We start from the raw sequence: 27,915 nt of genomic DNA on the forward strand, positions 1-27,915 counted from the left end.
TTTTCTGTCAATCCTATGCTGGTCGGGATTGGGATGCAATCGCGAGGTATTGCAGAGCAGAAAAAATTTTCGTTTGATATGCGGCGCAAGTTAATGAACTGTCAAAGTTGTCTCTCAGCACCAGCGAAGAGATTTTTCGCGTCGTCATCAGAAATGAACGTCAAGGCAGCGTGAACATCTTCCAGCCGCACGCGAAAAATTTGATGATCCACACAGCACACTAACTCCTCGGCATGCACACTCTTCTCTCCACGACCGCGTGACCATTTTATGCGCTAGAATGCACCGCATTGCAGTGACTTGATCGGTACAGAGGGTACCTTCGTCTGTAGTCGCGACAGCAGTGGTCAATCAGTGACGGCCCGCTGGACTATTCGCTTGCTCGCAATCACGCATCCTTTCCGTCTCGCACTGGTCGGAGGGCAGCCTACTTCCGCTGATAACAACCCGCACTTTCTTCCCACGGCGATAAGATAGCGATAGCTCGTTGGTTTCTATTGAATATTCATGTTTGCGGTATTTTGTCAGTTCTTTCTCTCTTTCCGATTCTGTGCATGAGTGCGACCCGCTCTCTTGTCGGTTCCTCTGTACTCTCTGACCAGTCAGATATCTCCGCAGATCCACGAGTCCAGTAATGCAGTTTTACTTGTTAGCTGAGTTAGTTCTTAGTGGATGTGCATGTGCCGTAATCTTCGTCCTTGTTGCTTTTGGCCGGGGGGAAGCTGAACTGGAACTGGAAAGTGCTTCGCCAATTTCATCGCTGCCTGCGACTTCCCTGTAATTGATCCTGCCAAGATCAGCGCTTTCTGGCATTATTATAGTGATCAATGCCGTATGAAACAACATAAGTCCAGCCATGAAACATTTGTCGGGCATGATAATAGGGAAACCATGCAAGACGAGTGAGCTGTGTCAGAAGTTCGAGGCCATCCTCATTGCAAGCAAATCACAATCATGCGGCGGGGCTGGAAGCTCTGAAGGTTTAAAGATCACAGCCGTGCGGCGCGATGGTTGGGAGTGCGGTTTTAGGAGCGCCAGCAAAATTCAAACCGTCAAACCTTCCTAGTGCTCAACTATTCCCTACACGGCTAATATTTATGTTCGAGCTGCTTGATCTTTGCATGCGACCAGCCTGCGATTCTCGCAGATGGCTTAAGCAACTGGCAACCATAGCGAGTAAGTGGGCTTGGAGATTTATGGCTGTGATCAGATGGCGGCCAGGTGATCCACTGCAGAACTTGAAGAAGTTCTACAGGTTTTAGGAACCATTTGTCAATAATAATCGCGTGCAAGAGTTCTGGAGCCTAGAGTTAAGAAGCCGAAGAAGCCGCAACGACGTCAAATTGGTTGCGGTGGCTTCCAAATAAATGACGGCATTTCTGAAGCTGCGGAGCAGCGAGCCAGCCACGGTAAGTTGCGCGACCTGCGCTAACTGGTGTTCACCAAACGGCTTTGGGCTGCACCCGCACATGAGGAAACGCCAGAGAGAAAATTCCTGTTCATGTGGCGTCGGTCGTTGCTCGCGCGCTTCGTGGCGTTCGCTTGATAGAAACACTAGCAAAATTTGTTCCGGTTAGTCGCAGAGTCATGGGCTTCGGTAGCGAGAATGTGGCCGCAAAACACAAAATTCTTCACTTCTGAAAGTGCTGGCTCTGAGTCTGCCCACTGGTTAGCTAAATAAGAAAATCTTAGCTGGTAGCTCAACTCTGAGGTCTCGGCAGACTACGTAGACGAAATTGTTCACACATGGGATTGCAAGAGCCATCATCATCTTTGCGAAGTGCATTACTATCAACGCCGGCTTCTTTTTGATACTCAACTATCTAAGAGTGATTAAGATTAGTTCGTCAAAGTCGAAGAGACCTCCGTTAGATAGCATACTGGAGCTTTAGCCTGGCAAATCTAGTGACGAGGATCCGCGTTCTAATGACGGGTTTGTGAGGCAATTTCAGGGGGGGAGCGGGCGCCGCCCTTTCTCCAGCCGCCAGAAATCACGAAATTCGTGCATCAACTCCATCGGTCAAACAAGCACGCCGGCAAGAGAGCACGGCAACCTTCTCAGCCAGGCCCCAGCGAATCGGATCTTATAATCATCGCCATTACTAGCCGGATTTACGACACGATGGCGGAATTGATCAAGACATTGACGAACGCGCTACCAGAGCCTATAGTTCAGCTAGGAGAGTACCTACTCGGCGAGCAATGCTACGCCGTCCTCGTCCGCGACGTGGCCTTCCTCACCCCTCCTTTTCCTGATGCGGTAGTTCCATGCATAAAGTTGGGAATTAGCAAGGCCATTGGCTTGGCAATTGTCGGGCTGTCAGCGGTGATCAAGGTGCCGCAGATCATGAAGCTTGTGCAGTCGCGGTCCGTTGCCGGCGTGTCTGTCTCCTCGGTCATGCTCGAGGCGTTGTCATATCTCGCAATGCTGGCCTATGCCGTCCGCGTCGGCTTCCCCTTTAGCACATACGGAGAGCAGGCCTTCCTGTTTGTTCAGGATATTGCTCTTATTGTTTTGATTCTTATTTTCTCGTCGAGGGTTATTTATGCGGCTGCGTTTGTCCCCTTGGTGCTGCTTGCTTCATATCAGATGATAATAGCAGCACCGGGTCCCACGCTCTCGGCTTTGTCCGTCATGCAAGCTGCCTCCATTCCTCTGAGTTTGATGAGCAAGGTCCCTCAGATCATTACAATTGTCAAAAATAAGTCCACGGGTCAGCTGTCCGCCGTGGCCGTCTTTGCATATCTTGGCGGCAGTCTTGCTCGTGTGTTCACGACGATCCAGGAAGTTGACGACAAAACGATTCTGATCGGAGCCGTCCTGGGCGTGATATTGAACATTCATCTTGGTGTGCTGATGGTCATTTACTGGTCAAGTCCGGTGTCAGTCGCTAAGGAGAAGAAGGACGAGTGAATAGAGGGCACGTGTGGCTAGTCCCAGGCATAGAAGGGAACATCTATCTGCTCTCAGTTTGTGAATTGCTATGAATGCTCCGAATTTGTTCGTCATCTATAATACAACAAGAATTGCATTTATTTATTATTATTATTTTCTTGCTAGTGGCCCTCGCGCCTGCGGTCCTAGTTGCAGCTTTCGCACTGGCTCATGGACATCGATGCCCTGGTACATATACCGTAGCACTTGCTCCAATGAAGCCTCGACTTCTTTGGAGTTATGCGCGTTGTCGCCTGCCGATCCAGCCGGAGATCCGCCGTTGTTCCCTTCAATTGTTTTGTCCATGCTCGATGCACTCAGCTCGTCCGTTAGGTATTCATTCCACACTTTTCCGTCGCGTTCTTGTTCTATTATCTCCATAGCAGCCTTCCAGTCCTCATCTGATGCTCTCCGGTATTTATTCGGTACAGCACTTAGTTGTGCGTTCCCTTCTTCCGCACCGGACTTGATCCATTCCTCAACCTCGGGATCAACACGTTTCCGCAACAGCGTAGTGAGAAGCCCAGTCCGCATTGCGACGGGAAATGTTGATAAGGGGTATGCATTTGTTGTCCGAAATACGTCCGCATATTGATCCAACGTCCCAGACAATATATCGAGTTGTTTTAGGGCGGTAACAAACTGCCACTGGATCGTTGGCCATGGCGGCAGTCCTGGTTGTTGTACTTGTGCTTGTATCCGATTTAGTGAATGTTTGAGCTATTAATACACGCAATTGTTAATGCGCTGTCAACATCAAAGATTGCAGGCATCATGTACTTACTAGTGAAAGTCGCAGCCGAAGCTGCTCCAGAGCTTCGACTGGAACTGACGATAAATCCAACGCCGGATCAACGCCGCTGGCTTGCTGTGACATCCTACCGTTTGTTGCCGACCAATGTTGAACCTGTTGCTAGACGGATTTCGTAGTCTGTGAGATTGTAGAGCCAAGCTTCATTGTCGATTACTTGATAGTGGTGGACGTATGTATCATCTGGGGATGGTACAGAAGGTGATGGCAAACTCCCAGGGCCCAGTGGTATATGTCGTGACGGCTACAAAACTTCGGATCAAACAAGCGCACGCATAAACCGTCAACCCAAGACTTAGCCTAGAGACTTCAGGTCGCAGACAACACATCAGAATGACCGAACCAGACCGAGAACCCACGAAGGAGGAGACGGAGGCTGCGATTCTAAAGGAAAGGGAAGAACAAGCCGGTAGGTGGTCATCATCTGCTTGGGTCATGATACAGAATGAATCGGCTAACTCAGTACGCCAGCGCTCCCATACCAGTGGAGTCAAGTCCTCGAGGAGGTCACCGTGGTTGTTCCCGTTCCTCAAGGCACTCGATCCCGAGATCTCTCTGTCGAGTTAAAGCGCGGCACAATCTCAGTTGGTCTGAAGGGCAAGGAACCGATTCTGTCTGGCCCGCTCTACAAAGATATTAAAGTCGACGACTCAACATGGACGCTCGACGACCAGAAGGAAATCACCATTACACTTGCTAAGTCTAACGCGATGGAGTGGTGGCCACATGTGGTTACATCAGCGCCAAAGATCGACGTCACGCGAATCCAGCCGGAGAACTCCAAACTAAGTGATCTCGATGGCGAGACGAGGGGGATGGTCGAAAAGATGATGGTAAGATTGCCGATATTTTTGTTATTGAAGAGGTAGGCTCACGATCTGTTCCAGTTTGATCAGCAGCAGAAAAAGCTCGGAAAGCCCACAAGCGACGAAATGAAGCAACAGGACATTCTGAAAAAGTTCCAGGCACAGCACCCTGAAATGGATTTCAGCAAAGCAAAGTTCTCATAATCCAGATCATAACAATCACAGGGATTTAAGCTCATTGTCGGAATGCGTGGAGCACAGACGAGCAAGTCTGATTAACGATTCGCCAACATCACAATGATTTGGCTGATATTTGCAATGCCAATGGCAGTTTTTGTCAATCACTGATTTACATTAGTTCCAATAGTTATAGCCCAATGATAAAGCAAAAATAACTTGTAACATCAATAGTACCTCAATTTGGCGAGAAAGTGCACAAATTGTTCAAACTGCAAATGTTACACAGAGACGTTACGGAGGTCGTGCGAGATGCGAACAAACAAACTAAAAATGCAGGTATATGTATATGTACACAGAGACAGCACAACACAGCTCTTAAATAATGCTCTGTCTGAATGGATTTGTGCCGCCGTTGCCCGTCACTGTCTGCGCCAGAGGGCTAGGCGTAATCGGCTGCTTCGCGAATGGGTTCGAGCTAGTGTACTGCGGAACTAGAGGAGCGGGCGTGACTGCTGATGGCTGTTCGGGGACAGACTCGAGGCCGAACGATGCCGCTTTGACAGCATGGAAGGGATTCGAGGAACTAGTAAATTGCGAAGATTTACCAGTGGACCCAGTGAGCTGTGGACTGATGCCGGTAAACTGCGGATTGAGTCCAGTCATCGTTCGTCGGAAAGGATTTGTCGAACCAGTTGCGGTTGGAGCGAGAGGTGACTGCTGCTGTTGGGGCATCTGCTGAGTGAACAAAGATGACTGCTCCATCAATGCCTGGTTACTGAACAGCCCGTTGAAGTTGTTTTGAGCCGTAGGCATGGGGTACAAGTAATTTGCAGGCTGTGGCTGCTGCATGGTCGGTAGCTGCGATTGAACCATCGGCGCTGTCGGATAAGATTGTGCTTGCGTCTGGCTTGTATAACCGCCAAACCCAGCACCCGTGAAGTCAGAAGTCAAAGGTACATAGGGGGGCTGCATGGCCGGAGGACCTGCTTGTGGATAGACAGTTGCAGCGACACCGGTACTGGTAGGTTGCATGTATCCAACGAAACCAGGCTGCGACGACTGGCCTGTGACCTGTTGTTGAACTGGATTAGTTATAGCCTGTGCGCCGGTACCGTCCGAAAACACCGGCACTTGTTGTTCAATTGCCGAAAAATAATTTGTCAAAGTCTGCTCCGGAGAACTGTGCATCATATCTTCTGGGACTTGAACCGGGGCTTCGTGGTGAGGCTCCACATCATCTACTTTACTGGCACCGCGGTCGCCAACTTTACCCAAGGCAGTTTTCGCTTCCTTCTGAGCCAAAAATTGCCGCCGATTAACATCAAAATCCGGGTCTTCAAGGTATTTCTTCAGGTCTGCAGACAATGACGTCGGGGCGTGACTTATATCGGGAACATGCAGCTTTGTCAAATTTTGAAGCGACCGTGCAACTTGGAAGTACTCGATGATGCTGTCCATCTGCTTCACAAATATGTTGTAAATATCCAGTGCCCGTTCAGCGTCGAACTTTGACATTTCGAAGTAGTGCTCGAGAACGTTGATGGTACCTTCGTTCACTGCTTGGTGCAGTGCAAAGAGATCGAGGACAAGAAGGCGAAACGCAGTAAGTGTGATTTCGTCAGTCACCTCATTTGGAGCAAACTACATCCTGTTAGCGGACGCCTTTGCTTGAGTACCACAGTCCACTCACTCTGCATGCCAACAAATAATGCAACTGTGCCTGAATGGCTTCGACTTCTCGCAAAAGGCCCTTCTCTACAGTCAAAGTTCGTAGGCGGCCCTTCTTCGGATTGTCCTTCATATGCCGAACGTAATCGATTTTCAGATTTGCAAATTGCTTAGCCCGCTCCCGAAGATATGCGCTGTAGTTTTTGATGACCTCTTCGTACCGTCCGGCTGTATTACCGTTAGCACACCTGGCACTTCAAAGCAGATTGAGGTAAAAACTGACCGTTCGAATTAGTAAGCTGTTTACATTCAAGCATATTGATATGGCCATGGCCAATAAGATACTCTAGAGCAGCATCTTTCCGCCCTTCTCGGATCATCATGTGGGTAACGACTAAACTCTTGTATACAACCTGGCATGGAATTAAGATCAACTCTCCAAAAAGTCCAGCAATTGTCACCGTACCGTCCATGCGGTATCACGCATCCTGAATGCCAAACACCGGAATATGTCGGCAAGCTCCGAGGGATCAGCCGTACCTTGCAAGATCGGGTCGATATATTTGGCCTTGGGGGCGGCCATCTATTTACATCGTCGTCAGCAGACTCAATTAAGAAGAGGGAATCCATAAATGTGTGGGATATAACCGACTTTAAGCTTGGTCGCGCCCTGCGGAGTTGATTAGCATCGGCCGGGTTTGATCTGATGATCAAGTCACGCTTACCTTTACGATCTTCTCGTAACCCATACTTCGTTTGTCGCCGAACGCCGAGGCGGGATAGACTGATGGACGCAGATTTGCAGATTATGTTTGCCGAGACTAGACAAGCAGTACTCGGCATACGGAGAAGCTGATCGGTCGGTAGAAGTTGGAGCTCGAGTCCGGAGGGCCCCACGAGGTCAATGCGATTATTGCGGAGTTTAAATTCGGCCGACTACCTATACACAAACCACGTGACATATTCTCGGTTAGCTCTGTTAGGTCCTCGTTCCACGTGATATAGTATTTAGCCCTAAGTAACCCTGGGAATCTAAAAAAACAGTCACGATCAGGCGACGACTGCTCCCAGTTGCGGCACTAACTTCATCACGGTGCGCACCACGGTCTTCTTCTTGTCCCCAGCATTCAGGTTCGACTTCGTTCAGTACCAACGACCACGATAGCACACATTCGAAATGGTGAGATGACATTCTGTTCGCTGCTGCGGCGACTGAACCATGAAACCTCTACTGGCCAAGGAGCTTGAGACAACCGCTTTTTTTTGGCAGCAACTCCGGAATCGTGTATCTTCTTGGAGCAGTATGTGTTGCTTCGACTGAAAGTCTTGAATGCAATGCGACTACTCTGTAGCGTTACTGGCTGATTCACGCTTAATATTTTTATTTTGCTGTGGAGATGACGCCGTTCGCTCTCGTTCACATGTGCGCGGAGTGGTTTGCCACGATGCGTATTTTGTCGTTCGAGTGTTTCTTGGCTGAGTCCTCGACTGTCATGCTTCGGCTAGCGGTTAGGACTGTAGAGGATCATGGTGTCAGAACGAAAGCATTATTTAGAATAGTTGCTGACTCCACCTCAATGACAGCCACCAAAAGGAAAGAAGCCAGCCCCTGCCCCGTTCCCTTCGTCGAAGGCGAGCAAGAAGGCTCCTAAGGTATGTTTGATCTTGAGTAACGGCTTGCGGTATGTCAATTTTCTAACCTGCGTAGAACCCCCTTATCGAGAAGCGTCCCCGCAGCTTTGGTATTGGCCAGGATATTCAGCCTTCGCGGAACCTGTCTCGCTTCGTCAAGTGGCCCGAGTATGTTCGTCTCCAACGCCAGCGCAAGGTCCTCAAGCTCCGCCTTAAGGTTCCCCCGGCGATCTCTCAGTTCCAAACCGTTCTCGACAAGAACACGGCCACTCAGGCTTTCAAGCTTCTCAACAAGTACCGACCAGAGACAAAGGTCGAGAAGAAGGAGCGTCTGACCAAGGAGGCTACTGCCATCGCTGAGGGAAAGAAGAAGGAGGAAGTTTCCAAGAAGCCTTACGCTGTCAAGTACGGTCTTAACCACGTTGTTGGTCTGCTCGAGAACAAGAAGGTCGAGCTTCTCCTCATTGCTGACGATGTTGATCCCATTGAGCTCGTTGTCTTTCTGCCTGCTTTGGCTCGCAAGATGGGCGTCCCGTACGCTATTGTCAAGGGCAAGGCTCGCCTTGGAACACTTGTCCATAAGAAGACTGCGGCCGTTGTCGCTCTGTCTGAGGTTCGGTCCGCAGACAAGGCTGAGCTTGCTTCGCTGATCTCTGCTATCAAGTCGAACTTCAACGAGAAGCACGAGGATGCTCGCCGCAAGTGGGGTGGCGGTGTTATGGGCACCAAGACTACGACTAAGCTCGAGAAGCGCCGCAAGGCTCTTGAAGCTGCGATCAAGGTGTAAATTGAGTAAGGCTTGCAAAAGTACTGTAGTTCTATTAATCAATCAAATTATAGTAAATTGACTGAAATTGTAGCAGAAGGTGTTGACGTAGTCGTGCGGCTGGTGCGTACACCTGTATTTAACTTCCCAGGACGGGATCATTGCGGGAAGCCGGATGCTGCACCGCTACAAACGACACCATCCTTGTCCTCATATTACGCGCTGTACACAATTGCTAAGGCCGCTTCTTGTTATATTTGGTAGTCAATCGTAAGATACCAATTAGCGCTGGACACAAACGAGGATGCTCAAGCTCAAGGGCTTCAACAAGGATCTCTCGGCTGGGCTGACATCCTCCGTGTTTGATCTTAATGAAGTACGCACTCCCAAGGCAGGTCGGATAGTTTGAAGGATTTATTTCTAATATTTGCAACTCATATAGATTGGGCACTTTGGAATTCGCGGCGGCGTGGAAGTAATTGCGTTTGATCCCGTTCAGAGCCTTCTAGCGGCCGGCACAACCGAGGGCTATCTCTACGTCTTTGGCCAACCCGGCGTCCAAGTTGCATTTGATCTGTGCCCAGGAAAGCGGATCAAGTTCCTGAGGATAGTTAAATCTATATATTTGGTAGCTGTTGACTCTAGCGACAATGTCAGCGTCATTTCATTAGACACGCGCGACGTGTTGTCGGTGTTTACCGCCAGCGCAAAAATCACTTGTATAGAAAGCGATCCGTCGCTAGATTGGCTGTTTATTGGAATGGAGAACGGACTTATTATTGGTTATGATGTCGATCGTGGCGGCAAGACGCCGTATCGGATCAGCAATTTGCAGAAAGTCGCGATTCCACGCGCGCCGCTGTCACCAGTGAAGTTCATTAGTATACATCCGCTGTCGTATCACATTCTCCTCATAGGCTATGACAACTGCGCAGTCGTGTACTCTATCGCCGACGACGACATGCTGCTTGTTCTGCAATTCGAAATTCCTGCCGGCGCACCTGGTGGCGAACTGAATCCCATCATGCAGAATCGCTCGCGAATCCCGCGGCTAATGACCGGCCTGTGGCATCCGACAGGTAATCACATCGTGACCTCTTACGATGATGGATCTATTGTTTTCTGGGACGCCAAGGAAGGTGTATTATTACAAGCGCGCACGATTGAAGACACCGATGTGAACATCCCTCGCCGTTCAGCCTATGGCGCGTCCCAGCCATCACCATTGTCGCAGACCGGCCCGGGAAGGCTTGTGCATGTGCGTCGTGAGCCCGTGTACAAAATGGCATGGTGCTGTGGCCAGAATCCGTCGGACTCTGCACTTGTTGTGGCGGGCGGCGAGTCCAGTGAGGTCCCTTTAAAGGGTATCACTTTCATGGACTTTGGATCTACACCAGTCGTACAGATTACGTCGTATCAAGTAATGGGCCAGTTTTACGCACAGCCAAGACGACAACGAATTTATCCTGTTCCGCCGGGTGCAGAGCCCGTTGATTTCATTATGGTGCCTCGGAGCTCACCGTTCTACAATGGCTGCCAAGATCCAGTCGCGTTGGTGGCGATATTGTCATCAGGAGAATTGTACTCAATTGAATATCCTTCCGGCGCTGCACTTCCAGTTGCGGCGATGTTCCCACCATCGCTATGCTGGATCCAGCCACGAATAACCAGGGTGTGCGTCGCCCAAGTCCGGCGTGAACAATGGATTGGCATGATGGCGTCGAAGAAACAAGACGTGCCGCCGATGTTAACTGGCGGTGCTCCGGGACACAACCGGTTGCGAGGATACGATATGCGGAATATCGTTGTCACGGGTCACTCGGATGGGTGGGTCCGTTTATGGGACGCTTCTCACGGCGAGATCGAAGAGTCGCAGATCCTAGACCTGTCGATTGCGGACGCACTTGACAGATCTGTTAATGTGCGGGTTAATGAGATTTCGTTCTCGGGCGCGATGGGCGAGATGTCGATCGCGTCGGATGCTGGAGAAGTCGTATTCTTCAAGTTTGGACTGAACAGACCGGTATCCTCGGCGGAATTGCAACGACGAGTAGACGCATTGAATATCTCAACGCCGGATGGAAAGCCGCCACTTATCCAACAAATTTCAGCGCGCATTGATCCGAAGATGAAGGAAGGGTTTTTGCCGATGTTTGTGCTGAACCCAGCTCATGGTCCAGTGACGGCTCTGAAAAACACCGACATTGGCTTTTTGGCGGTTGGATACCAATTTGGATCAGTTGCAGTTGTTGATCTACGTACGCAGACGTTGATTTTCCTTCAGAACCTAAGCGATCTTGGAGACGAAAGCTCTGGAAAGCCATTTTCATCACTGCGACGAAACGAGAAGAGCAACGCTGCCAACCAAGCGCCGATCGAGTTTGCGACGTGTATTGAGGCTTCATTAATGGCGATTGAGGGAGACTCGTATTCTTCCATTATCCTGAGCGTCGGCACCTCAGCGGGCCGGTTGGTCACGTTGCGGATATTACCGACCAAGGGCGGCTCGCACGCAGTGCAATATGTCGCGACATCTAATGTGAAGGGCCGAGTATTTTCGATAATTCCATTCGACTACGAATTTGGCGTGTCTGCGGTCGCGTCGCAAAACGTATTAAGCCGATTACCACAGGGCATCGTTATTCATGGCGCCATAATCGCGGTGTCAGCTGACGAAGCCCGCATAATCCGGATGCCGAATAACCGCGCCGGTAGCAAATCTTTTGACACTGCGAAGGCGATCGCTGCGGGCCTATCGTATCTGCGCCAGGGCGACACGCTCGTGCTGGTGATTGTGATGACAGGCGGGCTGATCAAGGTGTACTCATTACCGGGTCTGCGAGAGCTGGCGACGTTGTCGGCGGCGAAGTATTTTGATCCACGGTTCACCGCGAGCAGCACTGTCGTGTGCATGAACGGTGACGTACTTTTCGGCGCGGGCAAGAACGAATCTGTGATGTTCAACATTTTCGGCACCGCGAATGTCGGACGCAGTCTATGGACGCGCGGGAACTCTACCTCCAGCGAGGACAAGGTCGCGTTGTACGATGTTATGAAGCGAATGCCCCCTCGGCCTGCCATTAGCACGATCAAATGGATGGCAGGCACACGGTACGTCAGTCCCGAAGACTTTGATCTACTCATTGGGGGCCCACACCGCCCGAAATCGAAACGAACGATTGAGCAAGAACGCGCGGCGCGGGAGCAGCAGCGGCTTCTCGCCACGCAGAAGATATACTCCGAACACAACCCGCCTCCATCGTCGCGAAACTCGATCTTTTTCAAGCGGAGTAGCAGTATCGCGACCAGCGGGAGCGGAAATAGCGATTATCTGAACGACAATTCAAACGCGTCGTCGTCACGCGACTTGCATGAGGAGGATGAGTATGGTCGGGATAGGGGCGAACGGAAAGGGTTCATGGAGGATTCGTTTGCAAAGTTTGATGAAATGAGCAACGTAAGTGGCTGTTTCTGTTTGGAAAGGTGCATACGTGCTAACTGGAAATAGTCGTTATCGAGCTTCCTTGATGATCCGCGGAAAAGCATGGCGACCTCGTACTTTAAATCCAAGTTCTTTTAAGCACAACAGTCGCGGTTTTGTTTGGATTTGACTAATAGTCCCCGACATGGCTAGCGTAGTATAGGATATTTTTGTGATACAATAATCTGGATAAAGAAATGGATTTTATTTATAGAGTCGATATCAGTCACGCAGGTACAAACAGGTCATCGAGATTCTCCATGATGCCCTCCCATTCGTTAAGGATACTTTGCACGACCACCCGTGCCTCGTCGTAGACGAGTTCTTGGAAGTCGATAGAGTTGAGAAGACGCGCTTGGTTGGTGTTTTGAGTCCGAGTGGTTGCACCACCGGCCGCCGTGACGGAGAATACGAGACGTGGACGCAAGCGGTATGCAGCAGCGATATCATCCACTTTAGAACCAAGAATGATTGGGCCAAATACGTGAGCGACGGCGGCTTCTTCGGCGATCACCGCTGCCGTGGTTGCCGCCCCGCGCCGGATAAGCACGGCAAGCATCGCGCACACCGCGGCGACCAAACGGTGCCGTCCGCCGCCCAGCGTCGCGATGGCGTCCGCCATCGCGCGCGCGCGTGCTGCTCTCATCACTCGCTGCCCCGCGGCGCTGGCGCGTACTAAATCTCGCCAACCACGCACGGTGCCGACCATACCGCCATCGGGCAGCAGCATCAATACGATTTTCAGTAGATACGCAACGTCAGGAAGGCCGAGCGCCATGCTTTCCAGAGCGAGGGGGTCGAGTGCTGCGGTTTCAAAGGGGGCTTTATAAGGTGTAGATGCGGAAAGCTCGAGAACGTGGCGGGTGTACACTGCCAGTTTGCTCACGCGCAGACCGCTCGACGAGGACACTACTGCGGACGAGGGAGTGGTTGTGAAGATGCGAGCAGAAGTGGCAGTGGTTAGGATATACGAAATCAGAACATGAAGCGCAAGCGGCGTCCACATACCGCGTTTGGAATCAGAATCAGACGAAAACAAAGTAAACCCTTCTGCCTGCACGCAGGACACGAGACTAGTGGCAACGTCGCCGTCGGACCAGATATCGAGGGCGCGCATATACCGTTGGCCTGAGGGGTCTGTTGGCGCCGGCAAGCATGGTGGGGGCTGATTCCATTTCGCACCGGGATAAAGTTCGGGGAGCGGAGTGGGCTTCGTAAGGATGGCTAGTATAGATGTGGGCGTGAGTAGGGATATAACCCACGCGCCAACTGCGGCGAGGAATGGGAGTGGTGGTGCGGTAGTAGGGGGGTTTGGTCCGGCATATGACGTGATTTCACCTGCACGTCGTTGTTGATGTCGTACGGTAGTTGCTTTCCGTTTTCGGACCACAGTCTCTAACCGCACCCGCCGCGCCATCGTGATACCCCAGAAAGTCCACTTCGCGAGATAGCGCACCACGCCCAACTTGCGTACACCTGCCGCCCGCGTAGCTGTGGCTGCTCCCCTCGCTGCCGCAGTTCCGCCATGCTCCCCAGCAGCTGAAGTCGGCACAAGTACGTACGCGGACAAGATCTCGTATGAACGCAATTTAAATCTGCGAAATGCAGCGGAGATTGGGTATTTGCGTGGGTCATGACGGTCGCGGTACCGCATGAGTGTGCGCGGGTAGATGTTCAGCTCAGCCCTTGCTGCTGCCGCGACGGTGAAGGTAGAGGAGGTATCAAGATGGCGGAGGAAGCGACGCAGTATGCGATGAACAAGGAGGGTATATCGACAGCATAGGGCCCAGATGCTCTTTGTTTTCATGACGCGGCCGCGTGATGCTAGCTCTGATGAGTCGCGTGCTCGCGTGCCCATGTCCGCACAGTGTGAACAACCGCGACGACGACGCAGTTATGCGCGCAACCACCGCGCAGCGTGCCCGCGAACTGAACCCGCCAATCAGCGCCGAGCTGATTTGCGACGCCGGCGGAGGTTGGGACATCGCGAACTCGACACTGTGAACTGAAGCACAAAGGGCAGCCCCTCCGCGTCTCTTTTCGCAAGATCCACACTGTCCGTTCTCACGATGAGTTTCCGTCCCCGGTTCGTTAAGGACCCTGTCCAGGTTAGTCTTTTTTCTCATTCTGTTTCCTCTCCGCGTGGCGCTGTTCCACCGCAACCCGCGTGGCGCATCTCGACTGAGAACATGCACTTATGGTTTTCGCTAGACCCTCCGCTTCTATGCGCGCACACAACCGCAGTACTTCTGGCCGCTCGCGCTATCATTCACCATCGGTCCGCTGCTGCTCGCGCTGTCGCCGGTGCGTCGGCATTTCTACCCTGATCATGTGCCCGTGCCGCTCTCATATCCGCGTACGTACCAGTGTGTTGCAGCGACAGGAGTGTATTTTGCTAACGACCACGGCGTGTTCAGTCCCCAAGAGGGAACGCGTAGAGTTGACTGGCTTTGACGACGAGGAATAAACTACTCGGCGACGAACACCAGCGAGAGGAATGCGAGAGACGTTGGACAGATTGATCCCACCAACGCCATCGATTGTTTTATGAACAGTGGCATACAGCACGAGTGAGTAAGGCACACTACCTGGGCGACGACAAAACCTCAGCCAAGCCGCAGCACAAGGAGCAGACATAGCAAGAAAAGATCATAGAGAGCGTTTCGTATGTTGTACATATGTCGAGCAATAATATTTGAATTTGTTGCACATATCCATCTCGGCTCTCCGTCCAAGTTATAGATGGCTAAATAACAAGCAAGAACAATAAACGCCATGGAAGAGCAGACACAAAACAAAATCACACAATTATATCTAGGAATTGACAGGTGCCGGGACTCGTGAAGATGACGGGCCGCTCCTCATGCCGCCGACGGCGATATCCAGGCCCTCGAGCACGTCGCGGTCTTTATCGCCAACGGCGCCGCCGACATCGTCGTCGTCATCGTCATCGTCGTCCCGGTTGTTCTGCGCCGCCCGCACCGCCGCGTCCTCGCGCGCTTGTTGCTCGCGCGCTTGCTTCTCCATCTCATCGATACGCCGTCTAAATTCGCCCGCCATGCGCATGCTATCGGTGACCAGACTGTCAAAAAGCTCCCGCAACGAGCCCTTCTCCCTGCCCATGCCCTTTGCGGGTGTGAGCTTTATCGATGCTGCAAAGTCATGTGCGAAAAAGCGCTCGAGCGCCTCATCGGCCAGGACGACCATGCGGAAGGTCGCGAGCGTTATGTGCAGCGGGTGAGTTGGGTCTAATGCCGCGTTGTGTTTCACCGTGGTCGTCGAGGGTTGCGGCGCGTCGATGAGCGGCGCGATCATGGACGCGGGGTCGTTGGCGTCGTCGGGGGTGGCGTATTCAAACGCGCGCTGGATAAACGCGCTGATGGAGGACAGGTAGTCAAGTGGTGTCACGGGGATGGAGTCAGATAGAGAGATCGAGGACTGCAGGGAGTTGGAGGCGGTAGGGGAGGAGAGAGCAGAGCCGTCTGCGGCGGCAGTGGCCGGCCGGGGCGAGAGATTCCGGGTGATGTAGAGCAGTCCTTCTGATAGTTGCAGGATACCCTCGCGGTCGACCTTACCATCGCCGTCTTCGTCGTAGAGCTCGAAAAAGTACGCCATGCTGCTCATGATGTCCTCTTCCTTGATAGCTCCGAGACCGGAAGCGACATCCTGCAATGACAGGCCGCCGCGCAGGTCCATGTCCCACCGGTGGAAGAGCCGTTGCAAGAAATCATGAGGCTCAACCGCCCACTCAGCTATACCGTGCATGAAGATCTGGAACGTGCTGTAGTCCATCAGCGTTTTGAGCGGACCAAAACCAAGCCGTGCAGATTGCAGGGCCTGGAAGAATCTGTCGTACACGTTCGCGAGCTCCTGCGGGGCGAGATGACCGGTTTTGTGTAGATTGCGCAGCTGGGTGCGCTTGGCGAAGGACTCGATGCCGTCGAGCACGTTGTTCTTGTGCTTACGGCGCTGCTCGTGGATGATGTCGTCGGTTATGACAGAGAACTCGCGGAAAGCGACGACCATGAGCTCCTGGAACCGGGTGACCTCGCGGAGCTTTTCGTTCTCCGCGGTGGGATGGGCCGAGTCGTCGAGATGAAGGAAGTAGTCTTTGAGAATGGAGATGAAGGCGCCGTCGTCGGCAACGTCGAGGAGCTCCTCGCCGTTGATGCGCAGGATCGCAAGACCGACCTGGAAGAGCACCTTGGGGCCCTCGAGGAAGAAGACGTCGAGGATGCGGAAGGCGAAGGTGAGGGGCATGGAGTTGATGTATAGGGAGAGGAACCAGGGGAGAGAGACGACGGAGAGCTGGACGTCGGACTTGACGAGATGGTCCCAGAGGATGGGCATAGTCTTCTCGACGAGCGCTTCAAAGACTTTCTGGTCGAGTAGGGTGCCGTACATGGTTTGCGAGTAGTAGCCGGGGACGAGATGGTCGCAGAGCATACAGAGACACCAGAATGCCTGCTCCTCGCTCATGTAGCTGTGAGGGTTAGAGGGGTCGCGAGAGCGGAGATCGGGTGAGAAGGACGTACATCAAGAGGGCAGCGACAACGATGTTCATGGCCTGACAGTAGCCGACCTGCTCGTTGCGCCAAGAGTACATGGTGAGCACACGACGGAGGCGCTCGATGCCCTCGTCTGACTGATAGGCAGGGTACTCTGGCAGGGACCGATTGAGATCCTTCTCGATCTCTTCGATAGCCAGCGATGTGCGGCCTGCAAACTCCTTCTGCAGGCTCTCGTAGACGTTGGGGTTGGACAGCCGGAGGTACATCGAGCCGGAGGTAAGCTCCCAGATCTCGCCGCGGAGAACGTTGGGGAGGCCAACACGGACGAGCTTCTGGAAGTTGGGAAGGCGGATGATGGTGAGGTTACGGCCATGGTCGCGCATGTACTCGCCCCACAGACGGAGCTTCGATTTGTCGCGGAGCTTGCGGGCATCGCCGGGGTACTTGAAAAGCTGTCCCAGACCGCCGGCGGGCACGGGAATGGGATCGCGCTTTGCGGCAGGGAGCTGTGCGCGGTGCTCAGAGAACATGTACTCGGAGTACAGGGTTGGGAGGAAGTCCTTGAGGAGGCGCATCTTGGACATGTTAGCGCGGAGGTTGGCCTTGAGACGGGCGCAGAAGTCCTCGATCTGGCCGCGGAGGCCGACGAACTGCAGATTGAACTTGAGGTCGTGCATCGTCTCGATGTAGAGAGCGAAGAGGTAGGACTTTGATGCGAGCCGCTCGACGCGCTTCATGGCGACGAGAGGCATCACGAAGGAGCACGTCCCGGGGTCGAGCGCGTCGAACACGAGGAAGGACTGCGAGAGCAGGAGCTTGCCGGGGAAGTAGATGCTGGAGGCATCGATGGAGAACTCGATGGCGATGGACGCCTCGAGCTGCGCGGAGGGGGGGAGGCGGAACGTCTGCTGGAAGATCTCGTCGCGCGTGGGGCGGGGCTCCGCCGCCACGGGGTCGAACAGCGTGAGCGACGCGGCCTTGTTGCGGATCGCCGAGAGCAGCGACATGGCGGGGGGCGGGGGGATCGAGGGGCGGGGCGGTGGTCGCGAGGAGTGCGCGTGGTGATGCGCTGCGGAGGCCGCGCTGTGCCGTGATCACGGGCGGCCGCACGCGGCGCGGGCCGCAGTGCGCGCTGCTGCGCGTTCGGGGCCTGCGTGTCTACGGGCGGGGCCCAGGGCGGGCAGCGCAGCGCAGTCAGCGACACGCGGAGCAGGGCGGCCCAGAGCAGCACGACGCACACGCGTCGTAGCAGCGACGAGCGCACCGGCTGGCGAGGGAGGCACGGAGACGAAGCCAGAGGCGGGCGGAGGGCAGCCCGGATTAACCCTGCAGCCCTAAGCAAGGCCCCGCGCCGACTCGGAGTCCGCGCTACCCGGCGCGGCCCTGAGCAGCTGGCCCCGCGTTCGCTGCCCCGCGTGCAGCGCCGAACGGTCCCGGCCCCTCGACGACGCTTCTCCGCGTCCTTCTTCTCTCCGTCGCCCGCTCGCCCTCTTTCTCTGCTGTTCTTCCTGCCCGTCCTCACACCCCCTTCCCACAGCTGCTGCTCGTCGTCCGCACACGCCGCCCTCGCAATGTCTGCCGCCCAGTTCATCGGCGCCCTCGACACCGGCACCACGTCCACAAGGTATCCTCCGCAGTCGCCCCGCAAACGCCGATTAGTAGCTCCATAGTCACCCCCTGCTCACGCCACCCTCCAGGTTCATCATCTTCGACAAGGCCGGGTCGCCTTACGCTGTCCACCAGGTCGAGTTCGCGCAGCAGTATCCGCTCGCGGGGTACGTTCTTGCTGTCGCTCCATTGTGTCCTTCGCCGGCTGACCGCGCACAGATGGCACGAGCAGGACCCGTACGAGATTATCCAGAGCGCCAACGACTGCATCAACGGCGCCGTGAAGCAGTTCATCGAGAAGGGCTACGACGCCGCCGACATCAAGACCATCGGCATCACCAACCAGCGCGAGACCACCCTCGTCTGGGACTCCGAGACCGGCAAGCCCCTCTACAATGCCATTGCGTGGCCCGACACCCGCACCGCGCGCATGGTGCACCACTACAAGCAGCAGCCCGGCGCGGACAAGGTCGCCGGCATCTGCGGGCTGCCCATCTCCACGTACCCCTCCGCCGTCAAGCTCGCGTGGATGATCCAGAACATTAAGGCCGTGGCTGACGCGCGTGCCGCCGGCACGCTTATGTTTGGCACCGTCGACACCTGGCTCGTCTACAACCTTACCGGCGGCGCCGCCGGCGGCAAGTTCGTCTCAGATACCACTAACGCGTCCCGCACCATGTTCCTCAACATCGAGACGCTCAAGTACGACGACTTCATGCTCGAGTTCTTCGACGTGAAGACTGGCGTGCAGCTCCCCGAGATCGTCTACTCCGCCGACGACGTCGCCTTCGGCCGGATTGCCGCCGGCATGAACGTCCTTGCTGGCGTCTCCATTACCTCTGTCCTCGGCGATCAGTCTGCCGCCCTCGTCGGCCAGCGCGCCTTCTCCGTCGGCATGGGCAAGAACACCTACGGCACCGGTCTCTTCCTCCTCTACAACACCGGCAACAAGCCTGTCTTCTCCAAGAACGGCCTGCTCACCACCGTCGCCTACAACTTCAAGGGCCACGAGCCCGTGTACGCCCTCGAGGGCTCCATCGCCGTCGGCGGCTCCGCCGTCAAGTTCCTCCGCGATAACCTCAAGCTCATCGAGGACGCCGACGAGGTCGGCCAGCTCGCCTCCCGCGTCTCCGATACGGGCGGTGTTGTCTTCGTCACCGCCTTCTCTGGCCTCTTCGCCCCCTACTGGATCGACGACGCCCAGGGCACCATCTACGGCATCACAAACTTCACCACCCGCGAGCACATCGCCCGCGCCACCATCGAGGCCACCTGCTACCAGACCCGCGCCGTCCTCCACGCCATGCAGCGCGACTCCGGCTACGAGCTCGCCACCCTCAAGGTAGACGGCGGCATGTCCAACTCCGACGTCTGTATGCAGATCCAGGCCGACATCATCGGCATCGACGTCGTCCGCCCCCAGTACCGCGAGACCACCGCCCTCGGCGCCGCCATCGCCGCAGGCTACGCGGCCGGCATGTACGCAGACTTTGACGAGCTCAAGACCGTCAACACCGTCGGCGAGACCACCTTCAAGCCCACCATCTCCGAGAAGAAGCGCGAGAAGATGTACAAGCTCTGGGAGCGCGCCGTCTCCCGCTGCGCCGGATGGGTCGAAGACGACGCCGACGAGGACGACGAAGAGCTTGCGGAGGAAAAGGCCGTCGAGGCCGGCGTCAAGGAGAAGCTCTCCGCGTAACTGCACGCATGTATATAACTTTGTATATCTATTAGTACCGCCTATAATGTACTCTATGCATTCATACCATCATCGCAGCAGCGTATAACTCCACTCCGCTTCTCCATCTATATATAGCGTGTAGTCCATCTGCGTGCTACCGTCCGCCCGCATCTCCACATCAACCTTGCCCACCTTTGAGTTTCCCCGCGGCTTGTACATCAGCGTCACGTCCTCATCATCCACCTGCCAGTGCGTCCGTATGGGAATGTAAAACTGGCTAAACGGGCTCGCTGAGAACTCGTACACATCGTTTGCGCTGTCTCCATCTGGCGCCGGGAACCTGATCGCCGCTGCCTCATGCCTGTCGCCAGACAACACCACAACCCCGCCGCCTGCGGCAAACATCCACTCCAGAATCCGCCGCCGCTCGTGTTGATACCCACCCCATGTGTCAAACTTATCAACGCCGATCCAGTTCTTTGTAAACGGCACAGACGAAACTACAAACTTGAACGGCGCTGCTCGGTGCGCCTCGAGCCACGTTCGCAGATCCTCAAGCTGCCGCATGCCAAGCATCGTCTTTGCTGGCCCGTCCGGCGCGCTCTCTAGCGACCGGTATGTGCGCGTGTCCATCAGAAAGAACGGGATACCTTGCCGCTCGAATGTGTAGTACGTTGTGTTGTCGTGCATCGCCGCCGGATTTCCTGCGTCTTGGTATGCCTTCCACGCCGACGAGATCGCAGGTGCGTAGAGGTCCTGATGTCGCGGATCGTAGTCGTTAATAATCTCGTGGTCATCAAACACATGCACGGTCGGCAATGTCGTCCACCCCAGCGCACGTAGGTACCAGTACACGTGTCTGTAGTGCCGGCGGAACGACTCCTCGTCCGTGCCCATCAGCTTTGGCACGTCCGCGTACGTAAAGTCACCGAGGAACAGCAAGAAGTCGACTTCATTGCGCAGAAAGTCGTGGACTTTGAATCCGTTGATGCTCAGCGGGTTGTCCAGCGGGTTGTACGGTACGCGTCTGCATTCGTTAGTCCATGTCCCTATGCTTGCGGTGTCCCAATAGTACGCACGCTTTGATGCACGATGTGCTCAGGAAACTAAACCGCCCCGCGCCCTCCTCTGGCGCGGTGACAAACGACGAATTTAAGAATGGCGCGGCATACGAATACCGCGTAGCGGGCTTCAACCCGTCCACGACTACCCGTGTCGTATAATCCGACTCCTCCCCCAGCTTCTCCGCAACCACGACCGTGCTCCACCCGGCCCAGTCGTAGTCGTCTGCAAAATCAAACGTCACTTCCTCCGCGCCAGACACGATTTCTCTGTATCGCAGCAACACCGGCTCGGAGAACGGATCGCGCACGACAAATGTCGCACTAGTGCTGGACACGTATCCAATGCGTGAGAACTCAAGGCCAAGTAGCGGCATCGACTTGAATGAGGTATACACCAGATCGAGCGTACAGCAGAGGACCGAGAGGTTGATGAAGATCGCGAGCAGCGTCCAGAACGGTCTGTCGATCTCGGGCAGCCCAAGGAAGAAAGTACGCCATGGAACCCGCGACACCGTTGTATCAGATTTCCCATCGACCGGCGGAGCTCCTTCGTGGCTCTTCTCGGTGTTTGTCTCAGCCTCTGTCTTCGTCGCAGGTGCCTCCTTCCCAGTAGCTTCAGCCGTGTTCTCGGTCTTGATCTGCGCGTCAAATAAATAAAAGAACGACGCAAAATATACAGCGAATGCGGTATATATCGCCGGCGGAAATATGCTCAGCGGTGCCTATTCCAGATCAGCATTCTGTTCGACTCACATCACTCACTCACTTGGCCAAACACACGCACCCATCGGAGAAAGAAGTAGCCCACGACTCGTAACAGTGATGACGATGCTGCGCATATGCTACCGATAATCACAGTTGCTGCGGCCATCTCATGTGTGGGTGATAGATCTGCGTGCGCAGATGGGGGGTCGTGTGAAGAGGTCAAGCGCGATGACGGTCTGCGCCGCACCCCAGATTGTGCATTGTGCTCCAGAATACAGGCTCCAAAGTATAGATGTCCCCAAGCGCTAGTCCTGGGAGACGGACCGTGCGGCTCAAACCGCTGCGCTGGCCCTGAGTGGGTTCGCGATCCTCAAACCGATTCCGAACCCCGTCGAACTACCGGCGGACAGACCCCCCGCCCACCGGCACACAGCACAATTCCCCCTCCACCACTCCATCTGGCCACCTCTGCCGCTGCTGTTGTTGTTGTTGCAGCAGCAGCACGCACCTCACGCACCAGTGTACACATGCGAATGACCTCCACCGTCGTCGGCGCGCTCGCGTGCCAGCTCGACTCATACCTCACGACATTCGATACCACCGTCGTCAGCTGTCGCGCTGTGCAGGTTGCCGCACCGGCTACTGCCACCAAGAGTGGGAAGAAGGGAAAGACCGGGGGGGCGAAGGAAGCGGAAGCGCCGGCGGTAGCGCCTACGGTATCAGCAGCTACTGAGTACGAGCTTGAGCTACAAGATACGATTCTCTTCCCGGAGGGTAGGTAATACGCGGTTTCATGCATGTGTGAACGATGGCTTATGTTGGTGTACAGGCGGTGGCCAGCCCTCCGATCACGGTATCATCGCAACAGACTCCGGATCCCTCCCTGTGCTCGCCATCCGTCGCGCGGTGCTGACCGCGCTGCACAAAGTCGCCACGCCTCTCGCTCCCGAGACCAAAGTGACGCTCACCGTAGATTGGAAGCGCCGGTTTGACCACATGCAGCAGCACAGCGGACAGCACCTGATCTCTGCTATCCTCGACACTATGGAGATCCCTACACTCGCCTGGAACCTCGGCGAGAAAGTCTCCTACGTCGAGATCGCGCGCAAGCTCTCCGATGCCGAAGTGCAGATCGTGGAAGACCGCTGCAACGACGTGATCCGCCAGGGCGTCGACATCTGGGTCGAAGTACCCGACAAGGATCTCGTCAAGAAGGACAAGCTCCCGGACGACTACGACGCCGAGCGCGGTATCCTCCGTGTCGTGCATATCGGAAACCTCGACTCGAACCCTTGCTGCGGCACGCACCTCAAAAACACAAAGGAGATGAATGCGATCTCGCTTCTCCATCAGGTGCCCATCCGCGGCACCAACTCGCGGCTCTACTTCCTCATCGGCGACCGCGTGCGCGCATACACGAAGGAGCTGCATGCGCTCACGCGCTCGCTTAACGCGAAGTTGTCGTGCCAGACTGAAGAGATCGAACCCAAAATTAGTCGGCTCGAGACGCAACTAAAGGAGACTGTCAAGCGCGAAAAGCAATGGACGACGGAAGTCGCACAGACCGAGGCCACCAGAGTACGCGCAGAGCTCACAGAACGTAAGAAATCTCTCGTCTACCGCGCCGAGCTCACTGGTTTGGACTACTTCAATCTGTTCATGAACGAGCTCGGCAAACTTGAGCCCGGTGCCGGCGTCATCGTCATGGCGTCCGGCGCCCCCAAGACTGCCGGCGCGTTAGTCGTTATCGGCGACGCCGCGGACGTTGTCGCGGGCAACATTCGCGACGCAGGGATCATATCCACACTTAAAGGCGGCGGCAAGGGAGCAAAGTGGCAGGGCAAGGTCGCGCTCTGGGAAAAGGGTGAGCCGGAAGCACTGACAGCCTTCTTCGAGACTCTGTAGACACATAGATGATGCCGATAGATATACATTTGACTATATACAGAATGCCAGAACAATTATATGTTAAGTCTAGGGTCGTCGTGCTTGCGCCACTTTTTCCGGTGGTCTCTGCTCGCACCGTAGCGATATCCTACCTTTCCAACCGTCGCGGGCATCGCGGCCCAGACGAATCGCTTCTCGATCGACACCGCGGCATTCTTGCCTTTCCACTCCTTGATCGCCTCAGGCAGTTTCTCCATGCCGTTGAAGACAAACTTGCGCGCGCCGCTAGCGCTGTCCGCCTCCTGCGACTGCTGAAAGTACACCTCCGGCAGTTTAGCGCCAAGTAGTTTTGCCGCGTCGGCACGCGTGAACACCTGCTCTTCTGGCATGAGATGGAAAAATGACCGCGTCGTCTTCTCTGGTGGCGTGAACTCGTCGACGTTCGCGCCAGCTGCGCGGTCGAGTGCAAACGAAGTCTCACTTCCCGTCTTGTCGGCAAACGCCTGTTCCATGGCTATCTGCTCGTCTTCTTCCTTAAAGTCGCGCTCAGCCATGCGACCACTTGTGAGTGGGAACATTCGGAACATGCGCTCACCGAAGCGTTCCAGTTCCGGCGTGATTTTGCCCTGTGTTTGGAATCAGCATTGTTCGACTGAAACACGACAAATTGCTGAACGGCAAGTAGAATCAGAGATAGAATAAAAGTAACCATGTGCTTGTCTTCAAGACTAATCGATTTTAAAATTGACTCATCATGTCGATCTAGCCGTTCGTAGATTTAGAGAAATACGTACCTCATTCGCCCACTGCTCCTCAATGGCGGCGAGTCGGACGATGGCATCGATTCGCTCCTTCTTGATGCCGTACTTTGGACTAAGCTTCAAAATCGGCTCACCACGTTTGGACGCGCGCACAATAGATTCCTTCAGCCGCGGCGACAGTTGCAGTCCAGCGCGCGCATACGGATTCAGCGGAAACGGCTTGAGGTCGTCCTCGCGACGGACCGCCCGTGGCGCCTCGGTCGTGCTCTCATTCGCATACTGTAGAAAGTTCTCTCGCCGGGTTTTCGAGCCCATGGGCACATATTTTGGATGGTGGTCCCAGGGTGCGTAACAAAAGTAATTGTCCGCGTAGTCGCCGTTAAGCGCGCGGTCGCCGAAGAAGGACAGCATATGCGAACGCGGAACGGTATGCCCTCGGGACGCGGGCACACGACGCGTGAGATAGGCGTCCGATGGCACACGGATGCCGCGGATAAACATCGTCGATGCGCCAGGGACACTCGCTGCGCTCGGCGAGCGTGTGAGCGGACGAACGAGCGCCATTGAGGGTTGGTGTGGATTGCGGAGGTCTCGTGAAGCGGCGACGACGAACGGCGTGAATTTTTCGGAGGCAGCACAAAACCCAAGCGCAAGTCGACATCTGCGCGACTCTTATGCCGTGGCTCCCACTATATATAAGCTAACTTTCCTCCGCCCCCTTTTGTTCTTCTTCATGACCCTTCCAGCGTTTTACGTTGTTTGCATGATGAAATCCGCGCGCTGTTTATCGGACTATGCACGCCGGCAGTAGCATGCCTGGCAATCGCTCGTGATGACTGCGTCCGGCGCATTCTTGTTACGTTTACTAGGACGCCGTTGCTTTTCTGACATTTTATAATACAACTTTTGCATAGCGCTGGTTGCTGGTCATATATGCGAATCTAAATCTCAGAGAACACGTAAGACACAGCTGTCTGTGGTGGCAATCCTAGACGTTGTCTTGTAAATTATTCTCGAGTGGAAGGGGCGTAGGCAACTGATAAGTCACTGCTTTCTGGAGTCAGTGACTTGGAAAACTCGACTCGACTCTATCTTCATCACCACATCTACTCTACCGTCTCCATCGCCTAATACCCCATCTCCACAGCGCCACTGACCATGGTCGGCGTCTCCGGCGGCAGCAGAGGCTGCGACGTGTGCCGTCTGCGGAAAATCAAGTGCGACGAGACGTTCCCGCAGTGTCTGCGCTGCGTCAAGTCTAAGCGCGAATGTCCCGGTCCTCGCGAGGTCGTCGTGCCCGCGCGCAAGACTGCGTCACCGCAGCCGGACGGCGAGCCTCAACGCAAACGCCGACGACGGAGGCTTGTGATTGAGGGCTTGCGCCCTGTTGTCGTTGCGCAGACAGAGTCACGACTCGGCACATTCGACTTCCTCGCGTGCCGGACAGTGCAACAACAACAGCCTGCGGGACGGACGTTGCAGATGCGGGCACCACCACGGCTGCCACCTCTGTCGTCACAGCAGTTCGCACCTCTTTCGTTTCTGTCTTCGGGTCCACTCAATATCCCGCGCGACCTTTCGCCTTATCCTGAGTACGACCTCTACCAGTACTGCGTCGGCGTGTTCTTCAACTGGGTCGCCGTGGCCGCTCATCCATTCCGCTTCAAAGGCGACGACGGCTTCGCCATTTGGGCATCCAACGTGCCACGCTTCGTGCTCTCCCCCTCGACCTCCGTGACCACCTGTGCGTCTCGCGCACTCATCCTCTCGCACTGCGGCATGATCCTCCGCAACATGGACATCGACCTCGTCGCCGCGAACTGGTTTGTTGAGGCGCTACGCCAGCAGAAGCAGCTTATCGGGCAGATATGCGCAATCGACGATATCTCGGAGAAGGACTTGAGCGGAGAGGACCCTACGGCTACACTTCTTAAGCTCGCGCACATGGACACTGGTTCCCCCGAACTCCCATCAAGCTGTACACGACTGTTACCCCCGACTACTGCCACCAGCATGGACAGCGCAATACCTCTACAGAGCTTCCGCAATATGCGCGGCAACGAAATGTCTGTGCAAGATGATACCCTCTATGGCGCCTTCTTACTCAGTGTGTACGAGGTCTTCCGCAGTAGCTCCGGATCGTCATGGCTCAACCTTCTTTCCGGCGCGGGGACGCTAATGCGCTGCCGCGGCGCCGAAGCATACAGCAATGACTTTGGCTTCTCACTCTTCCATGGAATGCGACCACTACTGACGATGCATGCGCTAATGACTCGGAAACCGTCGTTTTTGAACGAACCAGAATGGAAGACGATTCCCTACAGCCGGAAAATAAAGTCGGTCTCTAGTAAGCTTCTGGATCTTGTTCTTGAGCTTCCAACGTATTCCGAGCGCATCGAAGAGCTCTTCAATGACGCGTTCGAACCGCGCGAGGTCATGGAAACAACCGGCGTCGTCACCATCGAGGATGAATGGTCACATCTCGAGAGCCTGAAGGAGGAGTACCGCACTGAAGAGGTATGGGCCGAGCTCCGCAAGATAAGCGAAGATCTTGATGCGATGAACCTCCGCATGGATGCGTGGCTGCTGGCCTACTCGGAGGACGCGAAGGAGTATGCGCGGAATCTCTTCGCGCTCTCCGCCGACACCGAGTTCGATCCTGATACTGCCGCAGTCGTCCGTGGAGAGAGCCAGTGCACCGTTGTAAGAGATCGTGATGAATGGAGACTCACTCATTTTTTCAAACCTTCGTTGCAGTTTGTCACGAAGCAGGATACCCAGACCATCGGCTTATTCTACTCCTCACGCGAAATCGTCTCCTTCTTACAGTACATTTGCGCGCCTTCGCTTTTTCTCGATCTTCAGGAATATGTTCGTGATCCGACCATTGTCCAACGCGATTCAGCCACTGTTGCCTACCGTGCCGCCCGTCGCGCCGATATCACGACTGCCGGAAATCGCTGCGCAAAGCAGTTCTCATCGAACAGCTGCCAATTTGCTACCCGCGTCGCGAAGGCACCGACTTATGGCAGTCTGTTTCCAATGGGTCCCGCTCGCCCAACATTTACGGACCCTCATGAGCGGGGTTGGATATGGCACCAGATCGAGAAACAGCAGTGGCCGCGAGAAGGATCAATCATGGACTTGAATATACCCGGCCTATCGCTGCCGCAGATCTGGAAGGAGTACACCGCGTTCCAGGACTTGCCAGTCTGTCCAGGATGCGGGGAGCATGTGAGACCTGACTCACCATGGATATAATGTCTCTCAGATAGTTAAGATTTAAACTTATATATTTCCCAACTGGCCGTAGGAACCTGCTAATTATTTTGACGTAGACCTTTCTCAGCATTGAGACTGCTCCTCACGTTAGTTACAAGACATCGTAATGTCAATGTATAAATTGTTTGATTTACAGT

General features: G+C 54.8%; 13 protein-coding genes across 13 annotated transcripts; 7 read left to right on the forward strand and 6 right to left on the reverse strand.

The window, feature by feature from the left end:
* The first annotated feature begins 1,988 nt into the window (after positions 1-1,988).
* Positions 1,989-3,040, forward strand: V1518DRAFT_411590 (uncharacterized protein). The gene has a single exon (XM_066902886.1). The coding sequence runs from the start codon at positions 2,123-2,125 to the stop codon at positions 2,912-2,914; it is 792 nt and encodes a 263-aa protein (XP_066761137.1). The 5' UTR covers positions 1,989-2,122; the 3' UTR covers positions 2,915-3,040.
* Positions 2,982-4,036, reverse strand: V1518DRAFT_411593 (mediator of RNA polymerase II transcription complex subunit 8-domain-containing protein). The gene is made up of 2 exons (XM_066902887.1): positions 3,720-4,036; positions 2,982-3,655 (listed from the first exon to the last, which is right to left on the reverse strand). The coding sequence occupies exons 1-2, from the start codon at positions 3,810-3,812 to the stop codon at positions 3,047-3,049; spliced, it is 702 nt and encodes a 233-aa protein (XP_066761138.1). The 5' UTR covers positions 3,813-4,036; the 3' UTR covers positions 2,982-3,046.
* Positions 3,977-4,983, forward strand: V1518DRAFT_411595 (HSP20-like chaperone). Its single transcript, XM_066902888.1, has 3 exons — positions 3,977-4,155; positions 4,218-4,579; positions 4,634-4,983. Exons 1-3 carry the CDS (start codon positions 4,080-4,082, stop codon positions 4,754-4,756), a joined length of 561 nt encoding a protein of 186 aa, XP_066761139.1. The 5' UTR covers positions 3,977-4,079; the 3' UTR covers positions 4,757-4,983.
* On the reverse strand, positions 4,889-7,342 carry V1518DRAFT_411598 (ANTH domain-containing protein). The gene is made up of 6 exons (XM_066902889.1): positions 7,126-7,342; positions 7,053-7,070; positions 6,867-6,983; positions 6,684-6,813; positions 6,423-6,628; positions 4,889-6,373 (listed from the first exon to the last, which is right to left on the reverse strand). Exons 1-6 carry the CDS (start codon positions 7,147-7,149, stop codon positions 5,108-5,110), a joined length of 1,761 nt encoding a protein of 586 aa, XP_066761140.1. The 5' UTR covers positions 7,150-7,342; the 3' UTR covers positions 4,889-5,107.
* Positions 7,343-7,491: 149 nt separating this feature from the next.
* Positions 7,492-8,880, forward strand: V1518DRAFT_411602 (60S ribosomal protein eL8). The gene is made up of 3 exons (XM_066902890.1): positions 7,492-7,580; positions 7,985-8,053; positions 8,109-8,880. Exons 1-3 carry the CDS (start codon positions 7,578-7,580, stop codon positions 8,817-8,819), a joined length of 783 nt encoding a protein of 260 aa, XP_066761141.1. The 5' UTR covers positions 7,492-7,577; the 3' UTR covers positions 8,820-8,880.
* A 74-nt stretch (positions 8,881-8,954) lies between these two features.
* On the forward strand, positions 8,955-12,506 carry V1518DRAFT_411606 (lethal giant larvae like, C-terminal-domain-containing protein). Its single transcript, XM_066902891.1, has 3 exons — positions 8,955-9,174; positions 9,241-12,255; positions 12,307-12,506. The coding sequence occupies exons 1-3, from the start codon at positions 9,103-9,105 to the stop codon at positions 12,376-12,378; spliced, it is 3,159 nt and encodes a 1,052-aa protein (XP_066761142.1). The 5' UTR covers positions 8,955-9,102; the 3' UTR covers positions 12,379-12,506.
* Positions 12,506-13,696, reverse strand: V1518DRAFT_425515 (uncharacterized protein; the record flags this gene model as incomplete). Its single annotated transcript, XM_066905921.1, has 1 exon — positions 12,506-13,696. The coding sequence occupies one exon, from the start codon at positions 13,694-13,696 to the stop codon at positions 12,506-12,508; it is 1,191 nt and encodes a 396-aa protein (XP_066761143.1).
* A 1,160-nt stretch (positions 13,697-14,856) lies between these two features.
* V1518DRAFT_411614 (rab-GTPase-TBC domain-containing protein) lies at positions 14,857-17,887 on the reverse strand. Its single transcript, XM_066902892.1, has 2 exons — positions 16,815-17,887; positions 14,857-16,762 (listed from the first exon to the last, which is right to left on the reverse strand). The coding sequence occupies exons 1-2, from the start codon at positions 17,795-17,797 to the stop codon at positions 15,094-15,096; spliced, it is 2,652 nt and encodes an 883-aa protein (XP_066761144.1). The 5' UTR covers positions 17,798-17,887; the 3' UTR covers positions 14,857-15,093.
* Positions 17,888-18,211: 324 nt separating this feature from the next.
* On the forward strand, positions 18,212-20,169 carry V1518DRAFT_411617 (uncharacterized protein). Its single transcript, XM_066902893.1, has 3 exons — positions 18,212-18,414; positions 18,488-18,565; positions 18,618-20,169. Exons 1-3 carry the CDS (start codon positions 18,362-18,364, stop codon positions 20,095-20,097), a joined length of 1,611 nt encoding a protein of 536 aa, XP_066761145.1. The 5' UTR covers positions 18,212-18,361; the 3' UTR covers positions 20,098-20,169.
* V1518DRAFT_380712 (PhoD-like phosphatase-domain-containing protein) lies at positions 20,100-22,193 on the reverse strand. Its single transcript, XM_066901646.1, has 3 exons — positions 21,928-22,193; positions 21,159-21,865; positions 20,100-21,106 (listed from the first exon to the last, which is right to left on the reverse strand). Exons 1-3 carry the CDS (start codon positions 22,012-22,014, stop codon positions 20,167-20,169), a joined length of 1,734 nt encoding a protein of 577 aa, XP_066761146.1. The 5' UTR covers positions 22,015-22,193; the 3' UTR covers positions 20,100-20,166.
* Positions 22,194-23,811, forward strand: V1518DRAFT_411620 (Threonyl/alanyl tRNA synthetase). The gene is made up of 2 exons (XM_066902894.1): positions 22,194-22,622; positions 22,678-23,811. The coding sequence occupies exons 1-2, from the start codon at positions 22,376-22,378 to the stop codon at positions 23,751-23,753; spliced, it is 1,323 nt and encodes a 440-aa protein (XP_066761147.1). The 5' UTR covers positions 22,194-22,375; the 3' UTR covers positions 23,754-23,811.
* Positions 23,747-25,093, reverse strand: V1518DRAFT_411622 (mitochondrial 37S ribosomal protein mS45). Its single transcript, XM_066902895.1, has 2 exons — positions 24,530-25,093; positions 23,747-24,361 (listed from the first exon to the last, which is right to left on the reverse strand). The coding sequence occupies exons 1-2, from the start codon at positions 25,058-25,060 to the stop codon at positions 23,810-23,812; spliced, it is 1,083 nt and encodes a 360-aa protein (XP_066761148.1). The 5' UTR covers positions 25,061-25,093; the 3' UTR covers positions 23,747-23,809.
* Positions 25,094-25,584: 491 nt separating this feature from the next.
* On the forward strand, positions 25,585-27,913 carry V1518DRAFT_411624 (uncharacterized protein). Its single transcript, XM_066902896.1, has one exon. The coding sequence runs from the start codon at positions 25,655-25,657 to the stop codon at positions 27,755-27,757; it is 2,103 nt and encodes a 700-aa protein (XP_066761149.1). The 5' UTR covers positions 25,585-25,654; the 3' UTR covers positions 27,758-27,913.
* The last annotated feature ends 2 nt before the right edge of the window (positions 27,914-27,915 follow it).

The sequence above is a fragment of the Limtongia smithiae genome (genome assembly GCF_038497785.1).
Source record: "Limtongia smithiae strain NRRL Y-17922 unplaced genomic scaffold V1518scaffold_2, whole genome shotgun sequence".
Classification (NCBI taxonomy): Eukaryota; Fungi; Ascomycota; class Lipomycetes; order Lipomycetales; family Lipomycetaceae; genus Limtongia; species Limtongia smithiae.

Coding starts and splice junctions, on each gene's coding strand:
- V1518DRAFT_411590 (XM_066902886.1), top strand. CDS start 2,123: ATGGCGGAATTGATCAAGACATTGACGAACGCGCTACCAGAGCCTATA.
- V1518DRAFT_411593 (XM_066902887.1), bottom strand. CDS start 3,812: ATGTCACAGCAAGCCAGCGGCGTTGATCCGGCGTTGGATTTATCGTCA. Junction 3,656..3,719: donor TTCGGCTGCGACTTTCACTA/GTAAGTACATGA, acceptor GTGTATTAATAG/CTCAAACATTCACTAAATCG.
- V1518DRAFT_411595 (XM_066902888.1), top strand. CDS start 4,080: ATGACCGAACCAGACCGAGAACCCACGAAGGAGGAGACGGAGGCTGCG. Junction 4,156..4,217: donor GGAAAGGGAAGAACAAGCCG/GTAGGTGGTCAT, acceptor TCAGTACGCCAG/CGCTCCCATACCAGTGGAGT. Junction 4,580..4,633: donor GGATGGTCGAAAAGATGATG/GTAAGATTGCCG, acceptor GATCTGTTCCAG/TTTGATCAGCAGCAGAAAAA.
- V1518DRAFT_411598 (XM_066902889.1), bottom strand. CDS start 7,149: ATGGGTTACGAGAAGATCGTAAAG. Junction 6,814..6,866: donor TGCGTGATACCGCATGGACG/GTACGGTGACAA, acceptor ATTCCATGCCAG/GTTGTATACAAGAGTTTAGT. Junction 6,629..6,683: donor ACAGCTTACTAATTCGAACG/GTCAGTTTTTAC, acceptor ACGGTAATACAG/CCGGACGGTACGAAGAGGTC.
- V1518DRAFT_411602 (XM_066902890.1), top strand. Junction 8,054..8,108: donor CGAGCAAGAAGGCTCCTAAG/GTATGTTTGATC, acceptor TAACCTGCGTAG/AACCCCCTTATCGAGAAGCG.
- V1518DRAFT_411606 (XM_066902891.1), top strand. CDS start 9,103: ATGCTCAAGCTCAAGGGCTTCAACAAGGATCTCTCGGCTGGGCTGACA. Junction 9,175..9,240: donor CCGTGTTTGATCTTAATGAA/GTACGCACTCCC, acceptor CAACTCATATAG/ATTGGGCACTTTGGAATTCG. Junction 12,256..12,306: donor AGTTTGATGAAATGAGCAAC/GTAAGTGGCTGT, acceptor AACTGGAAATAG/TCGTTATCGAGCTTCCTTGA.
- V1518DRAFT_411614 (XM_066902892.1), bottom strand. CDS start 17,797: ATGTCGCTGCTCTCGGCGATCCGCAACAAGGCCGCGTCGCTCACGCTG. Junction 16,763..16,814: donor GTTGTCGCTGCCCTCTTGAT/GTACGTCCTTCT, acceptor TAACCCTCACAG/CTACATGAGCGAGGAGCAGG.
- V1518DRAFT_411617 (XM_066902893.1), top strand. CDS start 18,362: ATGTCTGCCGCCCAGTTCATCGGCGCCCTCGACACCGGCACCACGTCC. Junction 18,415..18,487: donor ACCGGCACCACGTCCACAAG/GTATCCTCCGCA, acceptor GCCACCCTCCAG/GTTCATCATCTTCGACAAGG. Junction 18,566..18,617: donor CAGCAGTATCCGCTCGCGGG/GTACGTTCTTGC, acceptor GACCGCGCACAG/ATGGCACGAGCAGGACCCGT.
- V1518DRAFT_380712 (XM_066901646.1), bottom strand. CDS start 22,014: ATGGCCGCAGCAACTGTGATTATCGGTAGCATATGCGCAGCATCGTCA. Junction 21,866..21,927: donor GCTACTTCTTTCTCCGATGG/GTGCGTGTGTTT, acceptor GATCTGGAATAG/GCACCGCTGAGCATATTTCC. Junction 21,107..21,158: donor AGCACATCGTGCATCAAAGC/GTGCGTACTATT, acceptor TAACGAATGCAG/ACGCGTACCGTACAACCCGC.
- V1518DRAFT_411620 (XM_066902894.1), top strand. CDS start 22,376: ATGCGAATGACCTCCACCGTCGTCGGCGCGCTCGCGTGCCAGCTCGAC. Junction 22,623..22,677: donor TACGATTCTCTTCCCGGAGG/GTAGGTAATACG, acceptor GTTGGTGTACAG/GCGGTGGCCAGCCCTCCGAT.
- V1518DRAFT_411622 (XM_066902895.1), bottom strand. CDS start 25,060: ATGGCGCTCGTTCGTCCGCTCACACGCTCGCCGAGCGCAGCGAGTGTC. Junction 24,362..24,529: donor AGGAGCAGTGGGCGAATGAG/GTACGTATTTCT, acceptor TTCCAAACACAG/GGCAAAATCACGCCGGAACT.
- V1518DRAFT_411624 (XM_066902896.1), top strand. CDS start 25,655: ATGGTCGGCGTCTCCGGCGGCAGCAGAGGCTGCGACGTGTGCCGTCTG.